Source organism: Tiliqua scincoides, chromosome 6 (assembly GCF_035046505.1).
Source record: "Tiliqua scincoides isolate rTilSci1 chromosome 6, rTilSci1.hap2, whole genome shotgun sequence".
Taxonomy (NCBI): domain Eukaryota; kingdom Metazoa; phylum Chordata; class Lepidosauria; order Squamata; family Scincidae; genus Tiliqua; species Tiliqua scincoides.
This window is the reverse complement of record NC_089826.1, coordinates 81268222-81292741: the sequence shown is the minus strand read 5'-3', so window position 1 is coordinate 81292741 and position 24520 is coordinate 81268222. Positions and strand designations below refer to the sequence as shown.

General features: G+C 41.1%; 1 protein-coding gene across 1 annotated transcript in view; it reads right to left on the bottom strand.

The window, feature by feature from the left end:
- FBXL5 (F-box and leucine rich repeat protein 5) overlaps positions 1–23439 on the bottom strand; it is a 32695-nt gene extending 9256 nt beyond the window's left edge. The window contains exons 1-8 of the mRNA XM_066632255.1: positions 23256–23439; positions 14761–14976; positions 12794–12889; positions 6126–6315; positions 4663–4845; positions 1944–2069; positions 306–454; positions 8–90 (exon numbers count right to left, since the gene is read on the bottom strand). Coding sequence (XP_066488352.1) covers positions 8–90; positions 306–454; positions 1944–2069; positions 4663–4845; positions 6126–6315; positions 12794–12889; positions 14761–14976; positions 23256–23339 — 1127 coding nt within the window. The 5' untranslated portion in view covers positions 23340–23439. The remainder of the gene's footprint in view (positions 1–7; positions 91–305; positions 455–1943; positions 2070–4662; positions 4846–6125; positions 6316–12793; positions 12890–14760; positions 14977–23255) is intronic.
- Positions 23440–24520: the final 1081 nt, after the last annotated feature.

Below are 24520 nucleotides of genomic sequence, written 5' to 3'. Positions count from 1 at the left end.
TACCAACCTTTCAAAGGCAGAATCCGAAATATCAGTTTGAGTGAGATCAAGATGCTCCAAATTAGGACAAAGTTCTAAAATCTGTCTGACCTAAAATAAAATCAAGGAAACTGCATTAAAAGGAGTGACTACAGCAACAAGACTCATTCAATACAGTATACAAAAATATACATCATTATATTTTGTTAAGCCACACTGAATGCCAACTTTAGCAAAAAGCAGCAGGATTTTTTCAAAACCTAGCTCACTAACACTAGAAATACTCTTTAGAGACTGCATAGATTAACTCATAACATATACTGTACCATTTTGTTAGATATGGCTGAGCTGTATGCCAGTATCATTGTTTTCACCATGGTGCCTACAAGTGGAAGAACGTGATGAATTAAGCCCTGGAGCACATCCTTCTCTTTTTGAGCAATGCTGACAACCAAAGATTCTTCTGCCTTTTCCTCTATAAAGGAATCAAAAGATAGAGTTAAGAGCAACACCTGCATGCATTTACAATGCTTTAAACCATGTTAAAAAGAAAAAAAAGCAAACATTAAACAGTTATCTGCCAATGGGAGGCAGAAAAATCAGTATCCTAAAGTTTCCAGCACTTTGGTCAAAGGGATCAAACTTCCACTGAATGGAATTTTAGCTACATGATTTACCAAGAATCTTAGGAGCTTAGCTTAGAGATAGCTGCTACACTTAAACATTGCAAGTAGCATACTGCTTTAATTTCCAAACTCAAGAGACCACACATATGGACACAAATTACACCCCAATGCAAAGCAGCAACAAAACTATGCTGCACAGCACTGTGACCCATAAATGCCAAGCACAACCCTCCCAGATGCAGAAGTGTTTTGATTTTTTTGATCTGGCCCTGAAAGTCCAACCAAAAATATAGCTTCCAGTAGTTCAGCTACTTCCTTAGCAGCAACATTATCCCATTTCAGACATGGATCCTTCCAGGCATATGGGATGAGATGGAAGAGGGTGCAACACCCATAGGCACAAGCCTCAGGCAGGGCCAGAGGATGAACTCAGATCCAAATATATTGGTTTGTTCCAACTCTTATTATAGAAATATACAGTGAGCCCTCATCTGCGGGCTCAGTGTGGATTTGAATATCCAAGGATGTCGATCTTACAGCTGGAGGGCCTCGGAGAGCCTTCGGAACATAACTAGACGGTTATACTGGAAATATATTGTAAATATATACTGGGAAAAATATATAGTACAATACATAAGAATCTATCAAATAACTTACTACAAAATAGCAAAGGCAACCTTATCACACATTCCAACATGTGAGACAAACTTTAAAAAAAAATCTACCTGAAACTGGAAAAAGAAGAGATCACCCAAGAGAATTGATCACATTCAGCAAGAATTGCATGACTGGTCTAGGCACGTGGAAACTTTAATAGACCACAAAAGATCTTTAAAAACCAAAATGACCTTTAACTCATGCATTCTGCCCTCCTCTAGTCATGTAAAACATACAGCCTCACGTAGCATAACAAGATACCAAATTTTCTGCTTTCAAATCACCAAAGATGGTAAAGGCCTTGACTGTTTTTCCAGCAAAATATGGGCAGCTGCCAGCATATAATTAACCACTATGTGATGCTGCCTCCTTATTTGCCCCTGACAACACCTAAACACTAGAGTTGAATTTAGAGGAACACCATGACCTTCATGTGCAGCAGAACAGTTTTCCACTAATCTTGGACTGGGGTGCATCTCCACCAAATATGCTCAAACTCATTCTGTACTGTAGTACTTCCACAGCATGTTATCAGGCAGTTTAAGATTATGACTTGAGTTCATCTTTTACCACTATTACCAAAGGCAATACTCACCTACATGGGGGCAAATGAAATTTGGCAATGTGTGCCTAGAAATAGAGCTATGGACAACAGACCACATATTTTGCAGTTTGGCTTACCAGATTCATCTATATCAGCATCTTCATCCCACTCCTGAAAAGCACGGCTTTCATCTTTTCTGTTTTTCACCCATTCTTCATCAGGCTCCATATCAAGGTCACCTGGTGGGCCACAGGACCACTCGCCTATCAGCCAGAAAAACATCTGATCTGTGTTAAAGCAGCCTTGGAATTAGTCATAGTCACTACACTTAACTAGCAGATTCCCCAAGAAGCAAGATGGAAGGCACTAGGAGGTGGCTGCCCTAAGACATGTAGACATTCTGGTTCTTAGAAGATGAGAAAGTAATGCATGCAAAATGGTGGTGCCAAAACAACCTTTCTAGGCAAGGACAATTTCTGGTGGTAGACTTTCTTGCAGACAATGCCCAGACAAACCGCCTTAAAGTTGCCAAACCAGCTCTACTTCCTGCAAGAATTTTAGATGATTACATTCTGGCATAAAGGCTGAGCTTGTGCATCAACATTCAGACAAAAAAATAAGGTGATAAAAATCTGAGCTTTTAAACTTCTTATTTGTTCAGTTCAATGGGGATAGCTTCATCTGCCCACGCTCAACTTTTTTTAAAAGAACAAAGCATCCCATTTCATGCAATCTATATATTTGGATACTGGGTGGACTGATTTAAATCAGTGACTAAAAATCTCCAAGAAGGAGACCCACTCAAACCACCAACTTAAATAAAAATTTCTCATTTTATTAGTCATGTGAATGGTACACACAGATTGGCACTACAACAGTACTACCAGTTAAGAACATAATCCAAGTAATACGTAACATTTATAAGGTACTCTGAGTATACAAAGCAGTTCAGAAGTATTATCCTGATACTGACCTTACAACAGCCCTGTAAAGCAAGTATTATCCCCATATTGCAGCTAGGAAAGACTGAGGCTGAGAAGTGGCTTGCCCAAGGCCACCTAAGTGAGAATTCATGTCAGAGTCAAGATTCAGACACTTTCAAATTCAAGCAGTCAACCCCTGCTAACTGAGGCACCTTTTGGTAGTCCTCTTACATTTCAGAACAGTGGCTCTTTCCCTGCTAATTTAACATAGCACAGCATATTTTCCAGTGGTGAAACTAGCAGTGTTTCTTCTGCATCTTTGCAAGTGCTTTGGGAACAGGAAAGTGTTTACCTGCATAAATTGCTTTGTGAACTTGTTAACAAGTAGTATATAAACAATCATAAATAATACTAGATTTGCAGCTCAGTCTCTCAGCCATTGTGTTACACCAGAATGTCAGAATGCCAGATGCAAGGGAGGGCACCAGGATGAGGTCTCTTGTTATCTGGTGTGCTCCCTGGGGCATTTGGTGGGCCACTGTGAGATACAGGAAGCTGGACTAGATGGGCCTATGGCCTGATCCAGTGGGGCTGTTCTTATGTTCTTATGACCAGCTCTTTTGCACTACATATAGTTGAAATTAACAGTGTTATGTTTGGTTCTCTGCACGTGCAAGGACACTAAGCAAGATCACAGAATTGAAGCCAAAGGTCACAATCTAAGCTAGAGTCAGGTGTTCTACCTATCCAGAACATTCCAAAAGCAAGGCTCATAGTTACAGGGCAAAAGCAAATTTCCTCCATGAGATGGAAAGTTTCCTTTTTTTTTTCTTTAATACTTGTGAGAGAGTCAAATATACCACATGAACTTATATACAGTGCTACACCTCAGACAGTGGCATAGCTTGCGAGGGGCGGCTCACCCTAGGTACCAGCCTTGGGGGGGGTGACACCACAAGTGACCAAAATTGCTAAAATCACTGTGGAAATTGTGATTTCCACAGTGAAATCACTGTGGAGATAGAAATAATACTATCATGCTATATACTGTTGGATGTGGAATTTACAGCAGAAGGAAATGAAAGAAACCAGAATGAAATATCTCCATTCTATGAAAAGTTGTGGCCAAAACACCAGAAAAACAAAAATGCATGGAGCCCTTCAGAAAGTGATGTGGTTTAAATATAAGAACTTACACTGAACTGGGCACTGGGGAGGGCTGAAAATCTCACTGATTTATTTGTGTGTGAGGGGGGAGTTTTATTGCAGGTAGGCTACAGAGAAAATTCACTTGGTGAAACAGGGCTGGCTTTCCCTTATTTTGGTTTTATTTAATTATTTATATTTTAATTTGTTTGATATCACCACTTCCAGCCATGACATCACTTCTGGTGGGTCTCAGACAGACTGTCATTCTAAAAAGTGGGTCCTGGTACTAAAAGTTTGAGAACCACTGCCTTAACTCAAAACAAAACACTGAGACATCCTCGGGGGAGGGAGTGACACCCTAGTGACCAAAATTGTGGAAATCGTGACTTTTAGGAACAATATCATCATGTAATACACCATTTGATACAGAATTTCATTTATTTTCTGGCCATTATTATTCACTTCATGACTATTTCTCTCTCGCAGTCTCGCCTACCTCACAGGGTTGCAAAAAATTAATTAATTAAGCCTGTAATTCTATACACTTGCCTGAGTGTAAGCACAATAGAACACAGTGGGACTTACTTTTGAGAAGACATGCAGAGGATTGTGCCCTATGTCATACAGGGGTGACAAATTTGTGGACCATGGGTATCAAATGATCTGGCTACGCCACTGACCTGAGAAGTCAAGTACTTCCATCTACCATCAGTTTTTTTTTTTTCTTTTACATGGAAAAGGATGGTAACTTCAGTTTCTGAAGAGCAGATAATTCACTACTAACCTCTAGCCCAGTGTACTGGGTAAAGATGTTTCCAAAGAGATCCAGTTTTAGCCAGCTGAGACCATTTGGTGTTTACTTGACTACATCGGCACAAGTCTTGAGGATTAAGGTAGCTAAAAATAGTCAGCATTACCTCAGAAGGAAGGTGAGTAATATTGGTGGCCTGCACTGATTCTTCAGTTTCTGAAATATGGTAATATACTCAGCATTAGTCATATTTTATTGTTATATTTCTACCCTGTCTTTCCACCTCATTTCCACAGTGCGCATAGTGGTTTACAAATACAAAACATATTAAACATACTAGTACACACAGTAAACAGAACACGGATATTTATTTTTCGTTTACATCTGCCAATACGTCAAAGGGATAATTTTGTCAGAACAAAAGCCTGCTCAAAGAGCACTGACATTATTAGAATGCAACCACAAAATACATGTCACTGAAGTTGTGGCAAAGAAGAAATGCTACTATCATGGATATTTATTTTTTAAAGAATGACAACTGTTGAGTATCTAGATTGGGGTCATGGTGCCAGTTCTGAACTCCCTTTTCCAAAAGAATAAGAGGTATAAAAGCCATTGCAAATATAATTGGATACTGGCTTCTACAGCAACAAGTTCAGCATAAGAAATCAAAGGTTTGGATCCAAAGAACAGTGACAGGAAGGAGGAAATGACTTGGTGCTATTCTCTTGCAGAAGTGCTTGTGGGAAATTTGTCACAGTGCAAAGCCACAAAGCAATCAGGAACTGCACTACCGTACGTGAAACATGGTAAATAAGGCATACGTAGGCTGTAGCCTATGATATTTGAAAGGCCATTAGGTTTTGAAAACTATTGTGCAAGAGCTTGCACAGAGGAAGTTCTCTGGACAGGGAGATCACTTTTCTCACGCAACACCCTTCTGTTCACAGAAGAACTGTTTCCGAAACAGCAGAAGGGCATCCTTGGATTCTAGCCTAGAATCAGGGGTGTCAAACTCATTTCATACAGTGGGCCAAATGGCATTCATGATGCCTGCTGAGTGTCAGAAGTGACATCATTAAGCAGGAAGTGGTGTCATTAAGGAGATGATGGCCAGAAACAGACACTTTGTTCTCACACTGAAACTCATTAGCCACAAATGACAGAAGAGAAAATGTGGAAATCTTGATCATTGATATTTTCAAGTCCAATTATCATGGAGGCCACCCTTTCAATTTGACACCCCTGATCTAAGGTATGAAAACAAAGTCTTGGTCAGTGATTTGCTTTAACTTGAGCATAACAGATTTAAAAAGCACCAAGAAGAAAGAACACAAGTGACATGCAAACCCATGCAAGAGTACTTCAGTGCTGTTAAGAAATAACACTTCTCATGTCACTGGAAATTCTGGACACCATTATTTTCCAAGACACCAACTATAGACATTTAGAAGGTTGCTAAAGTTTAAAAACTGTTGTCAATGACAAGGTTTCACCTTTATCTACTTTTTCATCCACAGAGTATTTAAAAGCTTTCTGAAGTTCTTCAGCTTGATTCCAGAGACTTAGACCTTTAAGTATTTCAGCTGCAGTTTCTTTCTGGGTGCAGTGCTGTGCAATTACTTTCTTTTTTATATCCTTTAATTCTTCATAGGTAAAATATTCCATCAACATTGGCTGGAAAACCTAATAAACAAAACGTCAGTTCTTCAGCAACCACCATCCACCACAAACAAGCTTGGCCTAGCTACTGAAGTGCTAGGAATAGTTTTTTTCAAAAACATACACCCATACAGCAAAAGCGACAGAATAAATGCTCGACTAGGCATTTCTGAAGATCTCTACTGAAATACATTCAGAAGCAAAATATCAATTCATCTTGTTTATTGTCCTTCTCGTACATAAAAATTACTTGCTTATCTCACAGATATTCTAGATATGCTCTTTAGAAATACTTTGTTTTTCCAAGCATTTCCCTTTAACTTAATCTACTGAGGACTTATTTCTTCTCCCAATGACATTCTTATGTATTCAAAAATTTGAGTAACTGGTCAAGCAAGAATGTCAATGTCAGCCAGTGTTTCTCTGTACAATTTTGCTGTAGAGGAGTAAGGTTCTCAGGGCAGAACCAGACACGGCAGACATGAAGCCCTTTGTCTAGTTCAGGGGTGTCCAAAGTTTTTGGCAGGAGGGCCACATCAGCTCTTTGACACTGTGTCAGGGGCTGGGGGGGGGAAGAATTAATTCACATTTAAAATTTGAATAAATTTACATAAGTTTACATAAATGAATATATTAAAGATGAACTTATATGAATGAATGAAGGTCTTGCAATAGCTCAAGGTCTATAAAAGGCCTTGCACTAAGCAAGGTTGGCCTTTCCTTTGCTGCTTTATCACAGATGTGAAATAGCAAGCAGTGGAGGGAGCCCTCATCCCACAGTTCACGCGAGAGGTCAAACAGTCGCCCTCACACCAAGATCAATTGCATCAGGCCAGAGTGGGCTCCAACAAATCTCTGGAGGGCCAGAGGCTCATTGGAGACTGGGGGCTCCCTGAGGGCCACATTGAGAGGCTTCGAGGGCCGCAAGTGGCCCCAGGGCTGGAGTATGGGCACCCTTGGTCTAGTTCAGCCATTTTCAAATTTTTTCAGCTCACTGCACACCGACAAGGCACTAAAATTGTCAAGGCACACTACCAGTTTTTTACTTACATTAAATCACTACATTACAATTAATTGTTAATATAATTAATACAATTATATATTACAGACTATGTAATAGTCTTGAGACTGAAGGTTGCCAACAGAGATATTATTACATGACAAAGAAACTCACAAGAAGCTTGGAGAGGAAAGGATATGTGATTGTGAAGAGGATGAAAAATGTTATCAAAGTGTTATGCGAGAAAGTGCTGGCAAAGAGAGGTCACACTGAGCACACAGGAGAGCTGTGGGGTGAGGGGCAATGAAGAGACATGAGTGAAACAACTACAGGATTCAGCTGGAGTGGGGGGGAAGAGAGAACTTGAAGCAAGTGATTCTGAACCTTTGGAAGGTGCGGAGGAGTGAAGGGAGGGACAGTAAGAGAGGTACTGACTGCAATTATGAGATTTGGGGGGCAACGTGCCTGTGGGAGGGAGTGGGGTGGGAAGAAGTGCCAATTGCCTGCTCCTGTGTTTAAGGTGAAAAAAAGTGTGACCAAAAGTCCAATCATAGGCATGTCTATTCAGAAGTAAGCCCCATTATAGTCAATGGGGCTTACTCCCAGGTAATTATGGAGAGGATTAGGGCCCAATGCCCTTCCCCTAAAAGGCAACGCAGGCAAACCGTGGCAAGGAAAATGGACTATCCAGGACCCTTTGAGCTAGCCAGTTCTTAGGCTGGTGGCCTCAGCAGACTCACTCAGTTCATACCAGTTTGCCTGCTCCTGACTCCCTTGTTCTCACTCACTCCACCCGCTGGGACCTCCTCCAAGCTTCTCTGGTCGCCCAATCAGCATGCAGAGGAGGCAAGGACTTAATACCCAATCCTAGGTGTGTCTACTCAGAGGTAAGCCCCATAATAGTCAATGGGGCTTACTCCCAGGTAAATCAGGATCATGTTGCTGCCTTTGTCTTGCTCAGGAGCAGGAGCAAGTGACAGCAGGAGGTGCAAAGCAGCTGCGAACAGCCCCTTCACTGGCTGGGTGCCTGCTCCTTTTCCTTCTGCTGCACGTAAGGCTCAAAGGAGCCGCTTCCCCCGCGTGCGTGCCTGCTGCCTGTCTGCGCTGATCTCGCGGCACACCTGAGGCAGCCTCATAGCACACTAGTGTCACACGGCACAGCGGTTGAAAAACGCTGGTCTAGTTAGTCACCTCTTCCCCCATAATGTCTGACAAAACTCACAATGTGACCACAGCCCAGCAAGTTTCACTGTCTCATTAATGTCAGTGTTTCAGAAACTCACTGCATAAAGTCATCACACTAGATGTTTGAGAAAACTGGACATGGAGCTGCTGGTTTTTGTGGCAGGTGTGCCAGACATAAGGTCTGGTTCTGCCCTGAGAACATCAGTCAAAAATCCTCAGAGATTTATGAAACAATTTTCATGAACTTTTGATTCTGGCATACAAATTATTTTGCTTTCTTGTTGGGATGTATGAAATACTAAAATTTAAGTGCATAGTATTTGGAAACTGACTTTTACTAACTAGGTTTTTGTGGGGGTTTGTGCAATTTGTTTTTTGGGGAGGGGGAGGTGGGTGGAGGAATTAACCCATCCACAAACAGGATAGCAGCAGTATCAAGGAATGGCACACACACTGTTTAGCACCAACCAGGACAAGCTTATTAAGATGATACTGAGAGTTCACAATGCTACACATTAACAATTCACTTAAGACCTATTCAAACATCATATAGAGAACACAAAATCAAATGTAATACAAGGATATTGTTGAGATAGCTTAATTTAACAAGATCTGAAAGTGCTTTTTCTGACAGATTTGAAGATTGTTTGAAGACAAATTTGCAGCAATGTTCACAGATGCACTCGAGATAGAGATGTATACCTGGGAAGAACTGGAGGAGGTTATATATTATTGTGAATCGCAATACCCGAATGCCGCTATAATTTTATGTGGTGATTTTAATTCCAAAGTAGGTTCGGGTATTAGTAGAAAGTATTTTGATCATAATGAAACTTTTTTATCTGATCACTCCTCCTTAGATAGGGTGGTTAATTCACAAGGTAGAAGGTTAGTTGAGTTAATGTCATCTTTTCAGTTAACATGCCTTCATGGCAGTTTTCTGGATAATTCACTTTCTTAAAAAACAGTAGGGCAGCAAGTGTCATTGATTATATTTTTTGTTCCACCAGGTTATTATCTTTTAAGCTGAACTATGACATCTTAGATCGTCCTGATAGTGATCATTTACCAGTGTGTCTCTCTATATCTACAGTAATCCCTCAGCTGCCTTCTATTTCTACTGATTGGGCTGAGAGGACTATTGTTGTGGGGAAACGATTGAAATGGTCCCCCACTATTGATTTATCAATCAGGGAATTATTAAACAGTCCTAATTTTGTGGCTTTGCATAGGGACGTAGTTAAAGGAGATATGGATCCTATTGAAGGCCTTAACTATATTATCTCAAAGTTAAGGCCTTTATTAGTTCAGAAGTCACGGGAACCTGGTTCTGCCCGTTACCAGAGTAGCTGGTTTGATAAGGAATGTAGATTGGCCAAAAAACATCTGACTCAATTGATTAGGAAGTTAAGACAAACTCGGCTAGCCTCAGACTTAGATGCTTTGACCCAATTTTGTTCAACATATAAGGAACTTCTGAAGCAAAAAAAGAGTGCATACATGTCAGCTCAGTGGAAGGAATTGGGGAAGGCTGCCATGGAAAAGAACGAAAAAAAGTTTTGGTCTAATTTCACCTCCCAACCCGGGTCTTAGCTGTAAAATGAATGACTGTATTGCTGCCGGTACATGGTGTTCCTATTTTAGTAATATATTTGACAGTGATGCCAATGCCAGGCAAAATAATGTTAGCAATAGTCAGTCACTTTTGGCATTAACACCGGAATGGCCCCCAGTCACGGAACAGGAAGTTGGTGAACTTATAGATGCTTTAGCAACAGGAAAAGCACCTGGTGAGGACATGATTCCTCCCGAGGTGTATAAGACCAACACTGAATGGTGGGCCCCTTTCCTTGCCAAATTGTTTACTTACATTAATGCCACAGGATTTTTCCCGGAAGGCTGGAGACAGAGTATTATTTTTCCAGTTTATAATAAAGGGGATAATTCCAACCCCCAGAATTATCGCCCAATCAGTCTACTGGATATTAGTTCTAAGATTTACTGTCGTTATCTCCTTCTGAAGTTGGTTAAGTGGGTTGAGGAAAATGATATTTTGCATCAAGAACAAGCTGGGTTCAGGAAAGGACATAGTACAGTGGACCAAATCTTTGTCCTTCATTATTTAATCTGTAAATATACAAGTAGGCCATTTAAATGGCTCTTTGCAGCATTTATAGATTTTTCTTCTGCATTTGATACAGTCCCTAGGGATCGTCTATGGGATAAGCTTGCTGGGACTAATATTGATAGGAGGTTGCTGCTTTTAATGCAAGAATTATATACCAATACCACCTTGAGGGTACGGATAAGTGCAGATGGTAGACTGAGGGAGGAAATTTGTTCTACCAAAGGTGTTAGACAAGGGTGTTTGTTGGCCCCACTTCTTTTCAATCTTTATATCAACAACATTGTAAATGTTCTAACTCATGCAGATCATTTCCCCCCCTCAATTGGAAATCATAAGATTGCAACCCTCATTTATGCAGACGACATTGTTTTATTATCTTTGAATAGGAAAGGGCTTAAGAGAATCCTAAATAAGCTGCAAGATTTCAGTGATTCGGAGCAATTGAAGGTGAATTACGACAAATCCAAAATAGTGGTTTTTGGCAAGCATTCTCCAAAATTTAGTTGGACTTTGGGAGATCGCAAGATTGAACAAGTTCCTGCCTTTAAATATTTGGGTGTATTCTTCGACGAAAGAAACAGCTGGAAATTCCAACTTCAGAATGTTAAAACATTCGCACAAAAATCAAGTTATGCCTTATTAAAATTTTTCCATTCTAGAGGAGGCAACTTGGTAATTCCAGCTTTAAAGGTTTTCTCGGGGAGAGTAATTTCCCAAATGTTATATGGTATAGAGATCTGGGGTATTAAACAGAACAACATATATATTCCCGAAGTTGCTCAAAATAAATTTTTGAGGCACATTTTAGCTGTTCCACCATCTACTCCGGCAGCTTTTCTTAGAATGGAGACAGGTATGGTATCTATTAAGGCCAGGGCTGCTGTGGCTATAATTTCTTATTACAAGAGAGTCCTGGACATGTCGGAAAATCGTCTTCCTAAACTCTGTTTGGCTGAGCAGTGGAGAAGAGGAGGCTGGGCCACTCAGGTGCAAATGCTCCTAAAATCTAAAGCCCTTTCTACTGACATTTTTGTCTTTTCTGAAATAAAACAAATGCTAAGGGAATGGATGTTTAAACTGGATAATGATCAGGATTTAGATATAGTAAGATCTTCAAATTTCTCCCAGTTGTACTGTTTCTTGAAACCAAGTCACTCAAGAGTGCAATATTTATATTCACTTACCTTTGCCTCCTTGAGAAAGGCGTTCACTGAACTGCGTTTTCAAACCATGCCAACTGCAGTTCTAGATGGCAGATATATGTCCATTCCCAGGCATTTGAGGCTTTGTATTTGTGGAGCAGGACAGATTGAAGATATTGTACATTACCTGCTTCATTGTCAGCTTTATCAAAATCCTAGGATAAGATTTTTGGAGCCTATTTTGGCTACCCTTCAAGGGGAGAACACACTTACGAAATTGTATTGGTTACTTTCCGATTATGACCCATCGGTCACCTATAGCGTGGCGCTGTTTGCCAAAGCTGCCAGAACTATTCGTGCCAACTACCTGGGGGAAATAGCGGTAGATTGTAAAGGAGATTCCTTAATATGATGGGTGTAGGTGCCTTTTGTGCTTGATTTTGACCCCATTTTATCATTGTTTGTATCTTTGATGTATTTTTGGATTTACATGTTTTATCTTATTGTGATGGCTATTAGCTAATACAATAAACCGTCTTTGACTAGAGATGCAAACATGCTTATTGCATTCTACATTCTTAAGAAATAAGCAACAACTGTAACAGTATGCCCAAGTATGGGAGTCCCACTGAGAAGTACAAATGACAGTCATTTGTAGGGGGCCATGAAGCACTGAAAACTTCGAATTAATGAAACAAGTTAGAATTTCAAGATTACAGGTGAACTGTTTACATTTAAAACCTAGTCAATTAGGATTTTGTCATCCAGTTCCTTCATCAGTTTACCAGGTAAGTCCCAGGGCAGAACCTACACAAAACAAGTTTTCTTGCTCAGTAAAAATCAAACTAATTATTTCCTTTTCAAAAGTTAAAGTACTAACAAGAGTATTTGATATAAACATTTACTTTATTATACTACTCACTTCCCAAAAAGTGCCAAAAAATAGAAAGTTAATGTAATAAGTGAATGCAATAGGCCACTGCCTTTATAATAAGAAAATTAGCTGCTTGAAGAAAAAAATTCTGCACACATCTTTGCACTGCTCACCTCCTCCTCTTCTTTCATGTGAGGAAGAAAATCCCTGGTAAAAGCTTCCAATCTCTCCTTCAGCTGTTTCGCATAGTTCAGTTGTTCATACTCATTCTGCAAATGATAAAATCATCTCATTAAAAAGCCTTTGTGAACTCTGAGGGACCACAGGAATTCTGAGAAGGGAAGGTAGGCGCTATGCAAAGCAGTCATCAACAGGTATGGGATCAGGCACAAAATGAGATCTTGCCCACATCTCCCATTCATCAATTGAACGTACACACCCTCTCCCATGCACTCATGCTCCTTCCCCCTTTCAAATACCACATGCATCTATTACCCACCCATTTGCAAACACTCTGTACTCATTCATCCTACCCTGCCATCCACGGCTCCCACCATTGTGGCATTGATTATCCACAATTTTCAGTATCAGCGAGGGGTCCGAGAATGGATCCCCTGTGGATACCGAGCCCCTACTATCAGAGAACTGTGTGATATTATTGTAATTAGGTTCTAAAACTTAAAAATGTCCACTTTTACTATTGTATATGCACAATATTTAGAGACTTCCCTAATAAAGGTATATTGTTTGGATCACATTTAATAGCTTATCTTCAAATGGAAAGTTCATTAAAATTTTTATTAGTGTCAAATGTGCACTGAAGGTGATGCTTATAGCCTTTGTTTCCGGTTTAAGAAGTTACATTAGGTGAAAACATTTAGATAGGTCTTATGACTTAATAGCATTTAAGCCTTGTATATAAGTAGTACTAGTGGAATTTCATACTGAGAAAAGAATAAGTCATTTGCAAAGGCAAGTAATCACTTTCTGATGCACACTATTGGCAAGGACAAGTAACTGCATATTTGTTCCCCTGTAGTGAAGGTGCCCTGGCCCAGAAGATTATAACCTCACTATTTATCAAACACATTGCTTATTTAGAAGCCTTGTTATTTTGTTAAAATTATATTGCCAACTTGATAATTTTACAAAATATATTAAACATATTGTTGATATTGGTTATTAGCCACAGCCCCTTAAACGGTAAGGAAAGTTGCAGTACAGATATACTTTACTAGTTATTACTTCACCTATAATGTGTTTAATAATCCACATTCCACTTTTGATTCCTGCTTATTATAGACTGTTCAGCTTCTGGCAACACAATGACAAGTTTGTATAACTAACTCAGAGCCCAATTCTAAGGGGCCATAGTACTGGCGCCGAGTAAGTGCTCCAGGTGGCAGTACGGGTTTTTGGGGTGGGGCTGCAAACCTCAACACAGAGGTTCTCCAGTATGCACTGGCAAAACAGACGGCACAGGCTCAATTGGGTTGCCTGTTCTCAACATTGTCAAAACTGCTCCCACCAAAAAAGGAGGAGGTCTGGCTCAGTTGACAGAGCTGCTGCCTTGTATGCCTGAAGATCTGAGGCTGCCAGTTTGAAACAACCGGAAGTACCCCAGAACTGAGGACACGCTGATATACTGATGAGCTGACCCTCGGTGGCAGAGAGGAGTTGCCATCAAGTGGAGCGTGGGAGGTGAAGGACCAGAGAGAGGCCAGACCGGGAAGGACTCCAGCTGGAATGAGGAGTTCTATGAAAGACTAGAACTATTCAATTGTGAAAATCCCTACGGGGGGTTTAGAACAGCCTGCCTATGTAAACCACTTTGGATTAAAGTCTGAGGATAAACCTGACGACCAAAGAAAAGCGGTATATAAATACCTGTATGTATGTATGTATGTATGTATGTATGTATGTATGTATAAATAAATAAATAAATAAAAATAAGGAGCAGCTTGCTAAAGAGGAAGGTGTGACTTAGCAGGCAAAAGTTTCATTATAAAGCTGTGACTAAAAGAAACTTATGGGACCAGAACTACACCACCTTAAACCTAAATGAGACTGCACCTCATGTGATCAATACTTCACACTGAGCTATTTAAGAACAAAACGCTTCTCTCCTTTAGCAGCTCACCTTCACATTCTTCAAGCCTTTCTCAAAGAGGCTAAGCATCTCTGAGAGTTTGTTGTCCGAATGCACATTATACACAGTGCGGCTGCGCTGCTGAAGCAAACCAATAATGTATTCATTTTCTATCTGCTCGTGCATTTTAAATTCCTTAAAAGTGGCATAGAGGGATTGGAGGAGAGCCCGGAAGTCATTGTTGTTGGAGAAGTTCGTCTTGGAAAGCTGAAAAAAATTGAGAAAAAGAAGAAAGGCTATTTTTCTCTCTAGGTTCATTTTCACAAGCCAAATTTTGTATTATCCAATTCCTTTTGTCAAATGTCTCTCCCCACACCTCCCCCTGACAATACAAATTTCTGCAAATAAGACAACAAGCTGCCTTGGGTGCCCTTTGGGGAGAAAGGCAGAGTATGTACGTATGTATAAATAAATAAATAATCATCGTCATGACCCGCCAACACAACATTAATACCAGTAATATTTCTTTTAAAGACCTACTACAATTTGGCTGAGTGACATCCTACAGCTATAGAAATCCAGATTCTAATAAAGTCAAGGGTAGAATATCCACAGATATGAACACAGCAGTTGCAGCCACGTTAAAACATTCTAAAAATAATCTCAAATATAACATCTTCTGTAAATAGGATACATTGCTTGGTTTATAATGACAACAGATCTGAAAGACTATATTTAAAAAAACTGAATAATTTTGTTTTATAAAACCATCAAGATTCCAGAAAGCTGTTCTTTGTAAACTTATAAAACCAAAACAGTAGTAACACTTAGCCCTCCTGTTGTTAAGCCTTCTCCAGCCAGACATTAGCCTCATGAAGTTAGGGATGTCACTGCAACCCTGACAAGAAAACCCCTTTGTCATGAACCTTCAAACTTCGGTGGATTGACTGCCTAAAAACCAATGCATCAGTACTGCATACCATTCACTTACATGGGAATCCTGATTCTGGCACAATTCAGTTGTACCATTACTCGCCATTATCCACGGCGGTTCCATTCTGGAACCCCAGAAGATAGCTGAAACCATGAATATGAGCGAATATCCACCCCCACAGTCCAGGAGTTCCACTCCCCTCACCTCCAGAGGTGAGCCTGAGCTCAGCAGACCTCAAGGACGTCCATCCCTGGGCTCTGCTGGGCTCAGACTGAGGTTTAGAACTCAAAACATGTGACTTCCTGTTTCACAGAGAACCCTGAAGCCCTCCAGGTTTTTAAGGTATTAGAAACGTTACCTCCGGTTTCTCCGTGAAACCTGAAAGTCACCTGTTTTGAGCTCTAAAGATCTGTCTGAGTACCACAGAGGCTGGGGATGGATGTCCTCAAGCCTCTGCTGAGCTCAGACTCCCCTCCAGAGATGAAGGAAGTGGCACTCCCCTCGCTTCCAGAGGAGGCACACACAGGGGGGGGTGGACCCCAAGGATAAGTAATCCATGGATATGGGGGGGCACCCTGTACGTATCTTTTCACTATGATAAGATAAAGTCAGAATGTCAATATTTTAAAGTAAGGGTTTTATTAGTGCTTAAAGATGTGATCATTTAATAGCAATCAGAAGCCCAATCTTGCAAAGAAGTCAACCACAAAAGAAAGAGGTTTACTTGCATTAGTGCTCACATGTCATTGTAATATGTCATCTGTGGCATGCTAACTGGATATTTCAAGATGACTTCTTACTTGCTAGAGGCAAGCAAATGACTAGACCTTTAAAAGCCTTAATTCTTGGAATATAAATCTGATTTTTCTGTCATACAGGAAAATACTCAAGAGACAGGAACTCCCCAACCATTTTAGGATGTCCTATTCCTGGCGAAAATACACTATCTTTCAAGCCCTGGAGATCTGAAGTGCATCACTGTTGAACAAGGAAGCTCCTGCTTATACTGAATGCAACTCAGGCCTCAGGAACTGCAAACATATCTCAGGGTGGCAAGATAGAAAATCTTGGGGAAGGCAGACTTTCTAGAAACTATAAATCATTATGTTGCAAAACAAAAGTAAAGAACCCAGAATGAACACAGAGCACTTGCTTTCTTTCAACTGCATTATTTCTGATCTGCACCAAAGAGATTATTCTAAGACAATGCTCTGAACAGCCACCGGGTAGATGGGACTCGTCAGCCTGGGAAGGCAGCTCATCTGAGAGAAGGAAAACTCTGATCCCAAACCTCCACTGCCTTGTGGCTACATCCAGTTATGGAAAAGGCTTCAGGAGTCAACCTCGAGGCAAAATCCGGAGCCGGAGTCCCTGAGGCAGTTCATGGCTGAACACAGTCACGTTCTGGCAACTCCTGCGATGCCGCTGGAACCAACCATATTGGCCTCTGCCTTTCCATTGGACCATTTCAGCGACGTGGAGAGGGGGGATTTGCTGCATGGGTAACAGCCTGTCCTCCATACCTACTTTACCCAGGCTTCGCGCACTGGAGAGGACACTCTGTTCCAGAGCCACCATTCAGAGCGTGACACCATGGTCTTCCGAAACTGAAGGATGCCAACATGCATGCATGCTCTGAATATCAAATCATTGCAATACAAAACCACCTCTATAAATTTTTCCTCCAGGCCAGGGGGGAGAGAAAAAAAGAAAGAATATATAAAAGTTAAAATATGATCCTTTTGCAAATTACAAGTTAACCAAATAGTCAGGGTTTATTTCAGAGATTATGCAGTAACATGCTAGATAATACCTGTGAAAGCACAGCAAACACACTAATTATAGACTCGGATTTTTAGACAATTGTACTCCTTCGCACAGAGAAGCTGGCAGGCCCATTACTACTGGCAGGATGACAGGCTGGTATAGGAGAAGTACAGAGTATTCAACAGCCTTGCAGATACATCTTGTATATTGCTGTTTTGCCAGATTTGCCCTCTTTTTTGTACCCAACAGTTTCAGCAAATGGTGACTTACCGATTGCTGCATTTATTTATAAAAGAACATCAGCCAATTCTCCCTCAGACCCAGACCACCTTCTTCCAACCCACTGCTAAAGGTTTTTCTTGTTTGGCAGCTTTATATAAAGAACAAATTTTTTTAAGAAACCATCATTCAAGAGAACTGTTTTAGATATATGCAAGGCTGTATTTTCATATCAAGCTCAAACACAGGCGTATGCAGACTCTTGCACAAATTTGTGTGACTGGAAAACAAAAGTGAAAGAGGTAGAAAACTAGGATGCCCAGGACACAGCCTTCTTTCTAGCAAAAGGAAAAGTACAAAACTGCAGGAGAACATTTACTAGGACTCCACAAAACAACCACTAAGTCTAGGGCATTCCCAAACTTCAACTTGCTTTTTCAGTAGCAAGTTAGGCTCACACTTTTAATTATCAGTTTATATCCTGCCTTGCAGCCCCCAAGGATGTTTATTTACCCCTCTGATCATCAACACAATCTTAGACCAACTACTGTATAAAAATATCTTGGTTCCTTAGGCAATACCAGTTGCTAAAAGAACCAATTTGGAACTGACTTAAAATGAACGTTTAGCTCAGGCAACCCTAAGCCTATTACTGCTAAGAAAGGATGCCTGCAAAACAGAGTTATGGCATAATGACAGGAGATAAATAGCTGCTGGGCATTATGATGCTGCAGCAAATTGGTACAGCCAGTAAGGAGTAAAGGATGAAGACTAAAAGTATGAAGACAACAGCAGTACATTATTGGACATAATACCTGATAACAAAACAAAACAAAAATTAATATTTGGAAGATCCATAGGATAAAATCACAATAAAGAAACCCAAAGCAGCAACTATTAGGAAGACAGTATGCTGACTTATACAAAATATTTGTTCATCTAGTTCAGCAGGTGCCAAACTCTGGGCTGTGGGCCGGATCCAGTGTTTGAAAAATGCCTTCCCCGCATGGCATGGTGCTTACCGTTCTGCACCACAGCTGCTTATCTTTCCAGCTGATCACCCCAGAAACTCATGCTGGGCAGCTGTTTCTGTTTGGAAGCCTGCTGGGGCAATCGGCAGCAAAATTCTCCTTGTGTGAGAATTCTATTCTACCGCACTTGAACAAGCTAATATTATTATTATTAATAATAATAATAAACTTTATTTGTATCCCGCCCTTCTCCCTGAAAGGGACCCATTCCTGCATTCCCATTAATATTCCTGCAACAGCTTCCATCATGCATACATCTGATTAAACACACAAGGAATTGCTAGAGCAGACACAGAACTGTGTACAACTCACCATGATATTGCATATCAGCAACACGTACACAGCTACATTGATGCACACACTGCACCTCTGATATACAGTCCCACAACATTCTGTGCCATTCAGTGAAACAGCACCTTGGGGTTACCACAGCTGTTCCTCCTTCTCCTCTTAGAGGAAATGCCCAAGTTAGTTGCAAGATTTTTTTTCTCCAGTGCATATACAAGATACATCTGTTCTCAAGACAACACCACATGCACAGTGGCCGCATGTAGCCTTCTACATGCAGATTTCATGCTTCTCATACATGAAACATGTCAGGTCTCCTTGGTCTCCAAAAATGTGAGAAACCCACTGCAAAGCAAATTTCCCCCTCTTATTTCTACAGATGGTTTGCTGCTATATTTTCAAGAAACCCATTTGACACCTTCAGCTATACTCACTGAAAAGTAACGCTCTTTTGCTTTAGCAAAGCAATGCTTGCCTTCTTTAAAAGCTATTCTTTACAGATAACCTGAAAAAAAGCCGCATGAACACAGCACACAACTGAAGTACTAAAATATTTGAGAAAAAGTGCAAAAAGTCAGCTCTAAACTGTAGGAGCTGTTTAGCTCCTAAACAGGAGCTAAAACAGAAGTGGGGGGGGGGGATAGGAAGTAATGCAGGTCCACACTCATAGTAAGAATCTGCCCATTATACAGTCCTTTTTCTACTCACATCAGATGCAATAACATCCGATAAAACAGACCCCAAATAAAAAAACAAAAACTATTTATCCCTTGTTATCTTTGCCACACTGTCCCCCGCTAAGTACCCCACTATCAAAACTGAGACTGTAAAGTCCTAGAGGCAGAGACCTGCATTTTCTGTTGGCATGCCTCTTAAAAGCAATCCAAAAAGAGGTCAGAAGAAGTAGGTAAGGGAAATAAGAAAGTTCGTTGGATTTTTCTTTTCCCTTTAAAACAAGACCTAAAAAGTGATTGGAAAAAATAGCTTCACAGAAGCAAAGAATGGGAAATAAAACACAACACCACATCTGTACATCTCTCGCATGAAATGGAAGATATAGATTTCTCAAAAACAGGTTAAGGCAGTTTCACTTTAAGCTGACAGATGAAACTTCATATGAGTTTATGAGTTGGTACAAGCTTGGAAACAGCCACTTGCCTGTTCACCCATCACCCTCCAAGAATCAAGCGAGAAGCTTTGCTAAACTGAAAAAAAGGATTAGACTGGAGAGAGGGAGTGAGAAGCTTTCAGAATATGACACAAAGAACTAACATTAGATGCATGTGGGCAGATGAACTAGGAAAGATTTTTGATGGGAAAGTTTGCAGACTAACAAAGTACTACAAAATAAGGCTTCCAGTGTAGGCTGAGGGATGTTCAGGTAATTTTCAACAGTAGTCGGAAACATGCTATTACAGCTATCATTCTTTTCAGAGGATTCAATGCACTTGCATAACATTATCTCAGTAATCCTTACAACAGCTCCTTTAGTCAGGTCAGTACTTATTGTGTTTACATACCACCTGACAATGCTCTTATCCCCATAGTGGGGGGAGGGGCTTATTCAAAACCACAATGATTTCCCAGTAGAGGCAAGCTTCAATCAAGAACTTCCTATTCCCTAGCCAAAGCAGCAATCCTGTGCACATGTACCTGAAGGCCCTACTGAATTCCATGGAACCTGCTTCCAAAGCAAATGCTCAGGAATAGGTGGTCAATCTATCCACCTTCCAAAACAGGGAAATGTAGTCAGTATCAGTAATACATACTCTTAGGAAGATGATGATGTAGGTCTATTACAGTTGTAACTTATTTCAACTTACAGAGGAATAAGAGCATTAACCTATACCAGCAAAAACAGAATCCTGTGGCAGCTTAAAGACAGTTATTTATTCATGTGCTTTTCATAAGTTATAATTCACTTCATCAGATGCAGCCAATCAACACCATGTATCTGATAACAGCCGGTACTCCATGAAAGCTTACGCTTAAATAAGTGTGCTAATCTTTAAAAAGACATCACCACCACAGCATTCTGTTGTTTCCATTATTGTGGGGAAGAGCAGATGCAACTTCATGCAGAGTCCATGATCCTTGTCACCCACTAAAGTTTCTTTAAACTAAAAACTTTCCCTGCTTTTGAGTAACCATTTCATCCATAACCATTTCACTGAGAATTGCTCTTAAAAGCCTATGAAAAATGTGAGTGACACAAGAAGGGGAGGGGGAGTTCTTAGCCCATAAAAAACCCAGAGACAGGGAAAAGCAGTAAGTGAAACAGACAGCATAAATTTCTCACACTTTAGTAACAGCTCATTATTGTTTAAGTTGTCTTAATAATAGATGTGACACTTTATAGACCAAATAAGGAAAAGGTTTCCTGTTCCAAGCTTACAATCTAAAATGTCAGGGGGATAGAAAACTGTATTTAAATTTATATCCCATCTTTCCTCTTTAAATATAAGGAGTCCAAAGAGCCCCTCAAATCAAGACAAATACAGTAAAAGGGTGGACAAGGGAAGAATCAGATTTTATTCTAGTTGCTTGGGCTTCATTTCATCAAGAGGTAGGGAGAAAGGAGGGGCATATACCAAGAAAAAGCAAAGGTAGTTTTCAGACTGTGAGCCTTTCGGGAACAGGGAGCCAGATATTGTTTTGTTTTGCTACATTAATCACTTTATGAACTACTTTTTTGTTGAAAGAGCAGTATATAAATAATATGAAACATACCTGTTTCATCTTTGGCATTTGGTTTATAGGTGGAAGTTTGCCTTTTGCACCTCTGCTGTGCCTTGCCTGCTTCCCTGGTTTATTTTGTCATCATACCCCCCTCTCCTGCCAATGGCTCAATGATGTGGGCTGGGTCTTTGCTTTGTTTTAATGTTTTAGTGTTTGATGTTTTAATGCTCTGTTTTGATTTATTTATTTTTTTACTTATTGTTTTGATACACTGTACATTATTGAGTTTTGTGAGCCGCCTCGGGCATTTGCTTTGGAATGGGAAAGGTCAAATATAAGTTTTCCAAACAAACAAACAAAGAAGCAAGCAAACAAAGAGCACTATCTGCAAGCTACATACTTTTCGTTTATCTGAGATCCGTACAAGGGACTTAGAGCCAAAGGCTCAGAACAGTGTTCTTCAACCTTGGGGTCAAGACCCCAATGGGGTCACAAGGCCTCAGTTGTGGGGTTGTGGCAACTTACAGGAAAGAAGACCACTGAACTAGAGCAGCAGCAGGTGAAGGGGGAGGCATCTGGGGTACCCCTTCAGGTTCCAGGGGCAGTGTCCTGGTCTGCTCAAGTTCTTAGCAATTGTGCTAAAATAGCTTGCACTAGTGCCAGGCTTCATGGTAACTTTTTCTCCTCTCCCTAATAAGAATATCTGGTTACAGTGAACAGAACTGGGAGGGCATAATGGGGCAGGGAGTTATCAGCAACAGGACCAGGGAGTGGGTGGATAGGGTCCCGGGAGGGGGACACACAGACAGACGGTGGGTCCCAGACCCATCCTGTATGTAAATATGTGCTGGAAGGATTTAATGGGGCAGAGAGTGGGTGGCGATGGGGGCAGAAGTGGGAGGACAGTCTTGGGGCGGGGGGTGGATGGACTGTGAGTCCCCAGTCTCGTCCTTTAGGTATGAAGGCGTGCATGTATACAGTATGTATGTACAGTATCTATGTATGCACACATATACAGTATGTATGTACACATGAACACTATGTAGGCATGTATGTACAGTGTGCATGTACATACAGTTTTTATGCATGAACACTATGTATGCATGTATGTAAAGCATGCATGCATACATGCGTGTATGTAGTGTGTAAGCATTAACACTATCTATGTATGCGTGTACGTACAGTATGTATGCATGAATATTATCTATGTACATACAGTATGCACGTATACATGCAGGTACGTACAGTACCACTATCTATGCATGCATGCATGTATCAGTATGTAGTGTGTATGCGTGACCAATATCTATGCATGCAAGTATGTACAGTATGCTTGTACGTATAGTATGTATGCACGAGCAATATCTACGTGTACATGTATGTACAGTATGCATGTAGTCTATGCATGACCACTATCTACGCATGCATGTGTGTAGAGTACACGTGTGTGGATGAGTACACGCATGCACTGGGGTCAGGTTGAGGAGCAGGACCAGGGACTGCGCAGGCAGTCTGCTGGCTCGCAGGACCCGGATGGAGGACGGGTCCGCTTAGAGGCTGCCAGCTGCGCTTGCGCAGCGCGGGAGGACCCTGCGGCCCGGGGCGGGGGCGTGCCGGCCTCCCCCTACCTTGTCGCAGTAGAGCCCCACCAGCTGCTTCATCCGCCAGTGCGGGGCCGTGAAAACATCCACCTCCTCAGGGAAGGGAGCCATCTTCTCCTCCCCATATAAGAGCCGAGAGAGGCACGCTCCGTCCACGGGCCGCGCTCGAGCGCTTGGCGACGACAGAGGGAGAGGCCTCGTCTGCGCATGCGCCGGGCCCAACCGCCACAGGACCGAATCAAGGCGGCGCTTGGCGACGGGGGGGGGTGGCCGCTTCTGCGCATGCGCCACAGGAACGCTGGGCGACGGGAGGGGGAAAGGGAGCGGTCTCGTCTACGCATGCGCCATGCCCAAAAGCCACTGAGGAACGATCGAAGGCAGTACTTGGCGTCGGGAGGTGGGATCAGAGGCTTCTTCTACGCATGCGCCACTAGGAGCCACTAGCAGCCACTAGGAGGGCGCCTTCTGCCCGCCCCCTGCTGGTCACATGACGACAGTTGAGTGACAGGTGCGCTGTGCCTACTGAGGCCGACGGCGCTATTTTTTTCCCCCTGGTCGCCAGGAGTGCGCAGGCGCGGAGTTGCTTAGGCCAGGCTGTAGCGGTTAGAACTATAGAAGGTCTTGCGAGTGGTGGGCTGCAGGGGGGACGGGCTTATATTAGTTCCTGCAGGTGTGGCTGCAGCACTTGGAGAATTTAGTGGCTGCAAAAAGCAAAGCCAGTTTTTTCTGCATTAAATATTTTTTGCATTAATTCATTAATTGATTTTTGCAGTAATTAATTAATGCAAAATTAATCAATTAATTAATGCAAAAATATTTAATGCAGAAAAAACTGCATAGCTGCATAATTAATTAAATATGTTTGCATTAATTAATTTATACTTATTAAAGTTATTAAATAAAGTTAATTAACTAATTAATTAAGTTAATAAATAAAGTGTAAGTTATTGAATAAAGTTATTCTTTATTAAATAAATTTATTCATTCAATAATAAATAATTTTAATAATAATAAATTTTAATATTGATAATACTATTTATTAATGATGGTGAATATTAAGTTTAATAAGCTATTATGATTATTAATTAAAAACTGATTTTTAAACTTATCCTGCCTTTCCCCTTTTTAAAAAAAAAGTCATCTCAAAACTGAACTTTTGATCCTAGCTAAGCTTACCAGCAGCAGACCTCCCCAGCCCCGTGCCCTGGGGCAAAGCGCTGCGATGGCTGCTCCCCCTGCAGGATGCCACTGCCCCCCTCCCGTGCACAAATCCGCCTCCCCCCACTTCCCTG